We start from the raw sequence: 12,294 nt of genomic DNA on the forward strand, positions 1-12,294 counted from the left end.
GAGGCTAGGGGTGAGGCCAGAGCAGAGCTGGGAATGGAGTGGGGCTGGGTGGTGCCCCCCTCCAGACCTTTGGGGGCTGACCTTGGCCCCATTGCACCCCCCGAATATTTCTCCATGTTCCTCTAGGGGGGCACACCCTGCAGTTTGGGGACTTCTACTCAAGTCTGACCTCCTAGCAAGAGAGGCCAGAGAATTTCATCTGGTTATGCCTGTTTTAATCCCAATAACTTGGGTTTGACTAAAGAATATCTTCCAAAGAAAGGAATCCAGTCTTGATCCGAAGTAATCAAGACATGGATACGCCTTAAAGCAATTTCTTCCATCAGACTTATCATCAGTGATCCACCAGAGAAACAGATTCAAAACACAGATCCGGCAGTTGCTCCATCATTAAGTTTGCAACATGGGTTTTGTTCACGATACAGCCAGATTTGCCACTTTGCTCTCTCAAGTCTACAAACCAAAGGAGAGAGCCTCAAAAGTGGAATGTTCGATTAATTCAGTTCATGGGCAGAAGGGACCATTATGGTAGTTTTGCCTGACCTGAGACGAGTGGGGGTGGTTAATGAAAAGGAGTGACCCAGGTGAAGCAGGAACCCATTGCTCCATCCACGACCACATGCTACCTGAGGGCCCCACAGTTATTGCTAGGGCTGGGGCGGTCTTATCAACTTGTCTGTATCTTAAAATTGTGCAGTGTAAACCCATGAAATCCCTAATCTGTATTTATTTAGGAGTAAATGATCAACCTCAGCTGACATTGGACATGCTATGTGAAGAGTCGCAGTCTATGCCTCTGAAATGCACATCCCCTGAGCTCCTTACAGTGGCTGTGAGGGGGGCCCTCCTCTCCTGGACAGTTTAAGAAGCCAGTGGGAGGCCAGGCAGTGGACTGAGTGACTGATAATCTGTTCTGCAGCTGGCCCAACATCAGTTGCTGTCCAGTCTCCTCCTTGTTGTGAGTGTGGACACAAACCTGCAGTCACATGAGCAGAGGAGGGGGTGCTGGCTCCTTAGAATCATAGAATCTCAGGGTTGGCAGGGACCTCAGGAGATCATCTAGTCCAACCCCCTGCTCAAAGCAGGACCAATCCCCCAGACAGATTTATGCCCCAGATCCCTAAATGGCCCCCTCAAGGATTGAACTCCCAACCCTGGGTTTAACAGGCCAGGCCATTCCCTCCCCCTGTAGCTCTGCAGGGCTCGGCATACAGGCCTGTGCCTCAGTGCTCACTATAGGGTCTCGCCTTGTGCTCCCCCTGAGGGGTAGGTATCTGTGTGCAGAGGAGCTAGACAGGACTGGTGAAGGGGAGGATGCATCCATCCCTAAGCCCCTCCTTCCCACCCACATCCACATGTCTGACCCCATTTGGACATGGGGGTGATAGCTGCCCCAGGTCTAGGGGGAGGGGAGGGATGGTTACCTGTTGGAAGCAACACTGGCCAGTGTCGAAGACACAGCCCTGCATGTCAAGTTGAGACAGCAGCTGCTACCAGAAAGCTCCCTCTGTCCTAAGCCCTGTCATGTCCCCCAGCTCTGTGGAGATAGGGTAAGCAGGGGTGGAGGGGTGAGCAGGGAGGAGGGGGACACCCTGACATTAGCACCGATCTTCCCCCTCCCCCCCCCCGCCCCCGCACAGCAAGCAGGAGGCTCCAAGGCAGAGAGCAGGAGCAGCACAGGGCAGTGGGAGGAGGGACAGCTGAACTGCTGGCAATTGGTAGCCTGCTGGGTGGCTGCTGCACAGGGAGCTGGGAACTGATAGGGGGGCTGCTGGTCCACCCTGGTTCCAAGCCCCCACCAGCTAGCTGCAATGGGCTGTTCTTCCTGCAAGCAGTGCACAAAGCAGGCAGCTGCCAAACGACCTTATAGGGGAGCATTGCACAACTTTAAACAAGCATGTTCCCTAATTGATCAGCAACGTAACAATGTTAACCGGGACGACTTTAAGTGACGAGTTACTGTACTCTCTGAGCATCTCACAACCTTTACCCTACGGCCCCTCCCAACCTCCCAGTGAGGTAGGTCAGTACTGTTTCCCCCATTGAACAGAGGGGGAACAGAGGCACAAAGACCCTTCAAGGCATTTAGGGTTTCAACTCACATTGATTTCAATGAAAATTAGGAGCCTAAGTACTTTAAGGATCTGGGCCAGAGAGACTGAGCCACTGGCCCACAGTCATAGAGAGTCTGAGGCAGAGTAGGGAACTCAACCCTGGTCTCCCAGGTTGGTGCCCTAACCACGGGACCGTCGTTCCTCGTGATTGCTTTCCCTGATTCTCTGTAATTGCACCAGACTAAGGCTGGGCAAAGCATTCCGGGGAAGTATATGCACGACCCCACTAGGCAGCACCTCAGGGCAGTGCCGGAACAAGGGCGAGGCGAGTGAGGCACTTGCCTCGGGCGCGCAAAGCAGAGGGGCGCAGCTCTACCGCGATCGGCGGCAGCTCTACCGCTGCCGCTTCTTCGGCAGCAATTCAGTGGCGGGTTCCTGACTCCCTCTCGGAGGGAAGGACCTGCCGCCGAATTGCCACCGCCACTTCATTCATTCTTCGGCGGCAATTCGGCAGCGGGTCCTTCTCTCCAAGAGGGACTCAGGGACCCGCCGCTGAACTGCCGCTGAAGGACGAATGAAGCAGCGATGTCAATTCGGCAGCAGGTCCTTCCCTCCGACAGGGACTCAGGAACCCGCTGCTAAAGAGCCTGGAGCCGGCCCTTGCCTCGGGCGCAAAAATTCCTTGTTACGGCTCTGCCTCAGGGAAACCTCACCAAGAAGAGGGCGGTCTGTGCCCACCTGGCAATGACAGAGTGGCACCTGTGGAGGGGAGGATGTTCCCTTTAGAGCAGCAACAGCAGAGCAAGGGGCCGGGTGCATCGTACAGTGCAATCATGTTTTCTTCACAACAGCGAGGGCTAGAAAGATAATTTATTTAAAAACAAGGGTTGAGAAGCTGATGTCATCGTGTGAGTGCAGGAGACAGAGCCCTGGCTACAGGACGTTAGTGTCTGTGCCTTCATCCAGCTCTGTACATAGCACCTACTTTCCTTATGGGTAGAAATCAGGGATGTTTTGTGACCCATCCTCACTCCCGGGTGAACATTTTTGGCCCCAACTTTTTTTGCTGGCAAAAAAAATCCAGCTTCGGCAACACCAAAAAGTGTCCCAGCTTCATGCCAGTTTTGTCAGATTGTTTCGGTTGAGAAAAAACACCAAGAATTCTGAAAAATTTGGAACGTTTCCTTTGGACATTTTGAAAATGAAACACTTGAATTTTTGATGCAACATAACTTTGGGGGGTTTCAAGCTGGCCTTTAACTGTATTAAGCAACAAGCAAAACCATTGAAAAACAAGCAAAACTGAAACGAAACGCGACGATGTTGTCAAAACAAAATGTTTCATTTGACCTGAAATGGAAATGTATTTGCCAAAACTTTTCAATTCACCAAAAATTTCAATTTTGGTTCAACCAGAAACTCTGCCCACCCCGGAATTGACAGCAGACCTAACAATCCATTATTCGCCCAACTCTACTTGTGAGGCCTCCTCGAGAACTCCGACTGCTCCTCTCAATGCTGGAGCGGTGGCACGTTGTAGCAGGCAGGGCCGGCTCCAGACCCCAGCGCGCCAAGCGCACACTTGGGGCGGCGTGCCGCGGGAGGGCGGCAGGCGGCTCCGGTGGACCACCCCCCGACGTGCCTGTGGGAGGTCCACCGGAGCCGCGGGACCGGCGACCGCCAGAGCGCCCCCTGCGGCATGCCGCCCTGCTTGGGGTGGCGCAATTCCTAGAGCCGCCCCGGTAGCAGGGACCCCATTTTGAACCTTTTACCTTTGCACTGAGTGGAAGCTGTATGACCTCTGAACAGGGTGGAGAAGGGGGGGGGGGCGTTACGCTCTAGGGCACTATCCTGGCAATGTACTTGGCTTTCAGACACTTACAAGCCCAACAAATAAATAACTAGCGAGCCCAAAACAGTGACAAGGGTTAGCTACAAAGTACGTCTGCTGGAGTGTTACTGTCAGCAGGTGCTGCCCGGTGCATGAAGCTCATCCTCAGTACATCAAATATTGATTCTCTGATGGTTACTAGAACAGGGCCAGATCTTTAGCTGGTGTAAATCAGGATAGTCAGCTTACGCCAGCTGATGATCTGGCGCAGAGCATTTTATTCTTTGAACACAGATATTTTAGGCCATATAATAATGCTTTCCATCCATAGATCTCAAAGCAGCTTACAGGGGTAGGAAAGTATCGTTATCCCCCCTCTTTTACAAGTGGGGGAAACTGAGGCACAGGGCGTTGCAGTGACTTGTCCAAGATGACACAGACAAAGCTGGATATAGAAACAAGCTCTCCTGACTGTAAGTTTCAAGCGGTGCCCGTTGGGACACTCTGTCTGTCTGCTTATCTGCCCCTCCCCCATCACCATAACATCTGATTAAACATTAATACAAATACCCCGTGAAGTAGTATTACCCCACTTTAGAGATGGAGAAATAGAGATGAAGTGACTTTCGGCAAAGGCAGGAAGCAAAGCCAGCACTCAGAAGTCCTGGATCAGTGCTTTAGCCACAAGACCCTCCTTTAACCTTAAACTCAGATTTCATACCCTAGTCCAGGGGTGGCCAACCTGTGGCTCTGGAGCCACATGCGGCTCTTCAGAAGTTAATATCCGGCTCCTTGTAGAGGCACCGACTCTGGGACAGGAGCTACAGGCGCCAACTTTCCAATGTGCCGGGGGGTGCTCACTGCTCAGCCCTTGGCTCTGCCACAGGCCCTGCCCCCACTCCGCCCCTTCCCATCCCCCTCCCCTGAGCCTGCCGTGCCCTCGCTCCTCCCCCCTCCCCCCAGAGCCTCCTGCATGCCGCGAAACAGTTGATCGGAAGGTGCGGGGAGCGAGGGGGAGGCGCTGATCAGAGGGGCTTTCAGTGGGCAGGAGGTGCTGGGAGCAGGGTGGGGGAGCGGATGGGGGGCTGCTGATGTATTACTGTGGCTCTTTGGCAATGTACATTGGTAAATTCTGGCTCCTTCTCTGGCTCAGCTTGGCCACCCCTGCCCTAGCTGTAGGACAGGCCTGTCTCTCTAGCCAGACTTCACACCAAGACCAGCGATTATTAGAGCACACTAAGAAACGTGAAAGAAAATTAGTGGCCACACTTGATGCCATTGATTAAAATGTTCTACCTAATTTTTTGGTCCTGCCTCAATTCTTATTTGGTGCACGGCCATCTAAATGCTAGCTGAGTGATCTTGCAGTCCTCATGCTGAATTTCCATGGGCGTTTGGGCAGGTGAGTGGGATGCCATGTGGCTGTCCCCTCTAGATTCCAGACCAACACAATGGAATAACCAACGAAGAGACTTCCCTTCGCCGCCGCCAGATAACTCAGACCATGTTTTACACTGAGCTCAGTTCCCTCTTTGACAGAACTGGGGGAATTCAGCGTGTGCTGAGCCAATCCCATGCAGAACAGTCTGGATAGTTATGTACCTTGCAGTCATACTAGGGGGCGTGCAGAGGAACAAAAATTTGGCCGCTATTGGAGGAGTGCTTTTTGTGCCCACCGTGGCTGGAGGCGCTGCCTATCCTCTTCCCCCTGCGGCCGGAGAAGCTGCCTCTCCCTGCTGCATCCCCGAGGTCAAGGTCGGTGGAGCTGTCTCTCCTTCTCTCCCCTGAAGCCCCAGGGCTGGAGGAGCTGCCATTTCTTGCCCCTGGCCCAGGAGCTCACTCTCCCCTCCATGGCCCTGGAGAAGCTCTGTGTCCCCACTGATGGGGGGTGCCTGTGCCCTTGCTTGCTCTCCTCCTTGTGCATGCCATTATCATAGTTATGCCTCCAAGCCTCAGTGCTTTGACAGAAGGAGTTCTCATTTTCCCTTTAAAGTAAAGCTGAGTTTATTGCGTCATCCCATGACTCTGGGAGCTGGGACTTTCAGAAACTCTCCTCCATAAAACATCATGAGACTTGCTGTAAAATCGTGAGTTGGCAACACTGCCGGCACGCTCAATGAAGCCCACAGTGCCGTGCCTTGCAAGCTAGCCTCAGTGCGTTGATTTAAGGAGTTCTTGATCACTGAGCGACGCAGCTCCATGGGTGAGGCCCATTGGTTTCAGTGCTGCGGGTGGGGGACCCTGTCTTCCTCAGTCACGGAAGGGTTTCTGCTGCGTTACGGTGACATTTGCAATTCATTAACCGCTCTTCTCCCTCCTCCAGGCCACCACTGAACCCCCCAAAAAGAAACCGGACCCTGTCACTTCTGAGACCGTGGTTTTCTGGGGGCTACGCCTCTGGCAGGTGATTGGAATCTTTGCCATCTTTGTCCTGGCAGTCAGTAAGTCACAATTCTCTGCCCTCCACCCCCGCACTTAGGAGCCCATCCTGCTCCCTTCAGAGCCAAGGGCAACACTCCCATGGGTGTCAATAAATATAGGGTTGGGCCCTTCTTCCTGGTACTTTACAGCGTCTGCCTGCAACACGAGCCTGGGCCGGTTTTTCACAGACACCCATTTCACAGGGAATTAGGAGCCCCTGGATGTGCCCAGGTTATGCCAGCGGTCAGCCTAGCTGATCATAATTGAGGCTAAGATGGAGTCACGGATTTTTAGTAAAAGTCATGGACAGGTCATGGGCAATAAACAAAAATTCATGGCCCTGTGACCTGTCCATGACTTGTACTATAGACCCCTGACTAAATCTCTGGTGTTCTGGGGGCTCTGGGGGAGCAGCTGCTGCTCTGAAGGGGGGGCTCTTGGGCACCCGTTGGTGCTTGGGGGGGCAGCTTTTTTATTGAATGCAGTTATTTTTTTGGTACATAATTCTACATTTAAGTTCAACTTTCATGATAAAGAGATTGCACTGCAGTACCTGACTTAGGTGAATTGAAATATACTATTTCTTTTGGTTTTTACAGTGCAAATATTTGTAATAAAAAATAAATATAAAGTGAGCACTGTACCCTTTGTACTCTGTGTTGTAATTGGTATCAGAGGGGTAGCCGTGTTAGTTTGGGTCTGTAAAAGCAGCAAAGAGTCCTGTGGCACCTTATAGACTAACAGATGTATTGGAGCATAAGCTTTTGTGGGTGAATACGCATGCGTCTAACAAAGTGGGTATTCACCCACGAAAGCTCATGCTCCAATACATCTGTTAGCCTATAGAGTGCCACAGGACTCTTTGATGTGTTGTAATTGAAATCAGTATATTTGAAAATGTAGAAAACATCCAAAAATATGTAAGTACATGGCATTCTGTTATTGTTTAACAGTGTGATTAATTGCGTGATTAATCGCGATTAATTTTTTTAATCGCTTGACAGCCCTAATATAAAGGGTAGCCAAAGCTTTTATGAGGTCATCTTTTTACCATTTTTAAACAAGGCTAAAAGTAATTTAACTCCTCATACAAAACTAGATTTACATAAATGCTGTAAATAAAGAAATCTACAGGCATGTTCCCTTTGACTGATGTTTTAAAGGTTTATTTGTTGAAAAATTCCTTGGTTTAACAATGTTTAGATTGAAAAAATATTAGGAAAGAAAAAAAAGTGTCTGTGGTGGGGAAAAAATAGCCCCCTTATCTCTGGTATAAAGTGTTAACTCTTTTACATAGGCTAGTCTGTGTGTGTTTTGTATACGTCTAAAGCCTTCTTTACGATACTTTTCCGTTAGGCAAAATTTAAAGACAATCAATTTGCAAATGCCTAGAAGGAGAGGCAACACATGGAGGGAGGTGGGGGGAGTGTCACATGGTGTGTGCCAAGAAGGCTAATGGCGTATTGGGCTGCATTAGTAGGAGCATTGCCAGCAGATCGAGGGACGTGATCGTTCCCCTCTATTCGACACTGGTGAGGCCACAACTGGACTATTGGGTCCAGTTTTGGGCCCCTAACTACAGAAAGGATGTGGACAAATTCAGGAGAGTCCAGCAGAGGGCAACAAAAATGATTAGGGGGCTGGGCCACATGACTTATGAGGAGAGGCTGAGGGAACTGGGCTTATTTAGTCTGCAGAAGAGAAGAGTGAGGGGGGATTTGATAGAAACCTTCAACTACTTGAAGGGGGCATCCAAAGAGGATGGAACTTGGCTGTTCTCAGTGATGGCAGATGACAGAACAAGGAGTAATGGTCTCAAGTTGCAGTGGGGGAGGTCTAGGTTGGATATTAGGAAACACTATTTCACTAGGAGGGTGGTGAAACACTGGAATGGGTTACTTAGGGAGATGGTGGAATCTTAGAGGTTTTTAAGGCCCAGCTTGACAAAGCCCTGTCTGGGATGATTTAGTTGGTGTTGGTCCTGCTTTGAGCAGCGGGCTGGACTAGATGACCTCCAGAGGTCCCTTCCAACCCTAATATTCTATGATTCTTTGTGGCCAGAGAGGGAGTGGCAGAGGCAGGAGGAACAGCTGGAAGCTGCAGGAAAGGGTCGCTGCTTTCCAGGAGGGGGGACTGCCTGTGGGGGTCGTGACTCCAGCTGTTCTGGGGTTGTGTCCCCTCCCGATCAGCAGATACAGGTCATCTGTGCTTAGAAGATAACAATGAGGAGTCCTTATGGCACCTTAGAGACTAACAAATTTATTTGGGCACAAGCTTTCATGGGCTAAAACCCACTTCATCAGATGCATGGAGTGGAAAACACAATAGCAGGTATAAATACACAGTACACAAAAAGATGAGTTGCCTTACCAAGTGTGGAGTCAGTGCTAACTAGACAATTCAATTAACAGTGGAATACCAAGGGAGGAAAAATCACTTTTGTAGTGGTAATACGGGTGGCCCATTTCAAACAATTGACAAGAAGATGTGAGTAACAGTAGGGGGAAATTAGTAGGGGGGAAATTCATTTTTTTAATGACAAATCCACTCTCAGTCTTTATTCAGGCCTAATTTGATGGTGTCCAGTTTGCAAATTAATTCCAGTTCTGAAGTTTTTCATTGGAGTCTGTTCTTGAAGTTTTTTTGTTGAAGAATATCCACTTTTAAGTCTGTTATTGAGTGACCAGGGAGACTGAAGTGTTCTCCTACTTGTTTTTGAATGTTGTAATTCCTGATGTCAGATTTGTGTCCATTTATTCTTTTACATAGAGACTGTCCGGTTTGTCCAATGTACATGGCAGCGGGGCATTGCTGGCACATGATGGCATAGATCACATTGGTGGATGTGCAGGTGGATGAGCCCTCATAGGTTAGGGCCTATGATGGTGTCCCTGTCACCACATATGGTGATAAGTGACAGTCAGCATGGATTTGTCAAGAACGAATCACGTCAAACCAACCTAACAGCTTTCTTTGACAGGGTAACAAGCCTTGTGGATAGGGAGGAAGCAGGGGGCTTCGGACCCTGATCCCAGCTGCCACTGCCCCTCTTAGGTCAGGGGAAGCATTCCTGGTGAGGATGCTCACACCGACAGAAAAGTGTGGACATGCCCCACTGCACCAAATGCTGCAGCGGCTGTACGTCAACCTAATGTAGATCGACTTGGGTACCCGGTGAGGGCCTGCGTGCTGCAGCTCTGATGTCTGGAGCTCCAGACACACACACCCTGTCGCCCTCCCTTCTCCCTCTCCCCCAAAACAGCACTTCCTCTTCCCGGAACAATCAGCCCTTCCTGCCCGCAGCACAAAGATTTAAAGGGGCCATGCTCACTAAACTCCAACAGGGTTACACATGGTTACCAGTAGACGAACGCATCAGTGTCTAGTGGCAAGGACTGGCTCCATCATCAGCGACCACTGTACAGGGAGCTGCCGCCGCCATCTGCCCAATCCCCTCCCCCCCTGCAGTCCATTCCCCCTGCACCCAGAACCCCCCGCAACGAGCTCTTGTGCATCCAGATCTCCCCTTCTCCCAGAGTCCCCACCAAGCTGCCTGCACCCAGATTGCCCCTCACAGAACCCTCTCACCCCACACCTGGACCCTCCCATACTAAACCCCTCCACACTTGGACCCTGCTGTTCTGAGCCTGCCTGCCCCACACCTGGACTGGGGGACAGGACTGGGCCTGGGTGCGAGACTCTCGCTTGCTATTGCGGCACGCCCGACCGGGAGTGGCAGGGCCCCAGGGTGTTTCTAGGGCAGGCCTGACCCTTGCGCTGTGGCAGGGTTGGGTTCAGAGTCTGTGTCCCTTGGGCAATCCCCCGCCTCTCTGCAGCCAGTGACCCGCTGTGCTGGACCCTCCACTCCCATTGCCTTTCTAATGTATCGTCAGCAACGATTTCCATGCTAGTCCAGTGACTGTGCGGTGACCTGCCGAGGGCTAATCCGCCATGCCATCCTCTAAGGACCCAATCTGGCAGAGCGTTGGTTTCAATGGGGATACTCGGGGGCTTTACCTTATGCACTGTGACAAAGTTTCTCCTTTATCTTGGTGGGTCCTGCGCTTATTGGCGGATTTCTTCGCCTCAGAGATTCACCATGTGGGTCAGGAAAAAGCCCAGAGACCTTCCCCTCTGGTAGAACCCACAGTCCAGGTCAATTCCTCCTGTGCTGGATCAGGAGTTGAGAGGCTTGGAGGGAACCCGGGCCCGCCCTCTACTCCGGGTTCCAGCCTAGGGCCCTGTGGATTGCAGCTGTCTAGAGTGCCTCCTGTAACAGCTGTGCGACAGCAACAACTCCCTGGGCTACTTCCCCATGGCATCCTCCCAGCACCTTCTTTCTCCTCACCACCGGACCTTCCTCCTGGTGTCTGATAATGCTTGTACTCCTCAGTCCTCCAGCAATACGCCTCCCCACTCTCAGCTCCTAGTTCCTCTTGCTCCCAGCTCCTCGCATGCACGCTGCAAACTGAAGTGAGGTCCTTTTTAAACTCAGGTGCCCTGATTAGCCAGCCTGTCCTAATTGATTCTAGCAGTTTCTTCTTAATTGGCTCCAGGTGTCCTAATTAGCCTGCTTGAATTGGTTCCAGCAAGTTCCTGCTTGTTCTGGAAGTGCCCCTGTTACCTTACTCAGGGAAAAGGGATCTACTTAATCTGGGGCTAATGTATCTGCCTTCTAACACTCTCCTGTATCCATCTGGCTGGACCCTGTCACAGCACATATGTAAGCGCTGGGCCAGATCATGACCCATCTTCACTCCTAAGGATGTGCTGCCCTTTGAGTATATCCACACAGCAAAGGAAAACCCGCGGCCGGCCCGTGCGAGCCAACTCAGGCTCACGGGGCTGGTGCTGCGGGGCTGTTTCATTCCTGTGTGGGCTTCCGGACGGGGGCTGGAGCCCGGACTCTAGGCTCCTTCGGGGTGTGAGGGTCCCAGAGCTCCGGCTCTAGTCCAAGCCCCGGAAGTCTGCACAGCAATGAAATAACCCTGCAGCATGAGCCTCACGAGCCCAAGCCAGCTGGGTTTTTCTTTGCTGTGTAGTGCAGACGTAGCCTTAGAGTCTTCCGTGCTTGACGTACACTGGAAATATTAGTATTGCCACCCTGCTCCGTGGAGCCATAGAGATGTGCTCATGTGCCTAGTAAGGAATCTGCTACAACAATTTTCCATTAGGCAAAACTTGAAAGACAAGCAGTTTACAAACACCTAGAAGCAGAGGTGACATGCGGGGGGGCATGCAGGGTTACATGTCCCCCTAGGTTGATCATCACGTGGTGCGGCTGGCCCCCTCCCTGTGGGGCAGCTGAATGGAGCTGGGCTGGGCAGGGAGAGGCGGAGGCAGGAGGAACAGTTGGGAGCTGCATGGAGTGGTCACGTCTTTCAAGGGGTGTGTGTGTGCTGCTCTCCGGGGGACGGGGGAGTGGCTGGAGCCAGGAGGGAGGAGCCAGGATGCAGCATGTGAAGTAAAGGGGGAGGAGGTGGAGGGGGAGAAGAGCGGGTCAAGGGTCGGGGCTTGGGGGAAGGGGTGGAGTGGGAGGGCTGAGGGTTGAGCTCCCCGCCCCTGGTGCTTGCAGAGTAGAGGAAGCTGCCCTGGAACCTAACCCCCCGCCATTTACATTAATTCTTATCGGGAATTTGGATTTGCTTAACATCGTTTCACTTAAAGTCACATTTTTCAGGAACATAACTACAACGTTAAAGGAGGAGTTCCTGTATTAGCAGGAGTGTTGTAAGCAAGACACAATTCTTCCATTCTACTCCACACTGATTAGGCCTCAAGTCAAGTATTGTGTCCAGTTCTGGGCACCACATTTCAGGAAAGATGTGGACAAAGTGGAGGAAGCTCAGAGAAGAGCAACAAAAATGTTTAGAGGTCTAGAAAACATGACCTATGAGGGAAGATTGAAAAAATTAGGTTTGTTTAGTCTGGAGAAGAGAAGACTGAGGGGAGGGACAATTCTTCAAGCAAGTCCATAAAAGGTTGTTA

General features: G+C 51.4%; 1 protein-coding gene across 1 annotated transcript in view; it reads left to right on the forward strand.

Moving 5' to 3' along the window:
- TMIE (transmembrane inner ear) overlaps positions 1–12,294 on the forward strand; it is a 57,025-nt gene that overhangs the window by 13,909 nt on the left and 30,822 nt on the right. Inside the window, exon 2 of the mRNA XM_045006295.1 lies at positions 6,209–6,326. Coding sequence (XP_044862230.1) covers positions 6,209–6,326 — 118 coding nt within the window. The remainder of the gene's footprint in view (positions 1–6,208; positions 6,327–12,294) is intronic.

The sequence above is a fragment of the Mauremys mutica genome, chromosome 2, assembly GCF_020497125.1.
Source record: "Mauremys mutica isolate MM-2020 ecotype Southern chromosome 2, ASM2049712v1, whole genome shotgun sequence".
Lineage (NCBI taxonomy): Eukaryota > Metazoa > Chordata > Testudines > Geoemydidae > Mauremys > Mauremys mutica.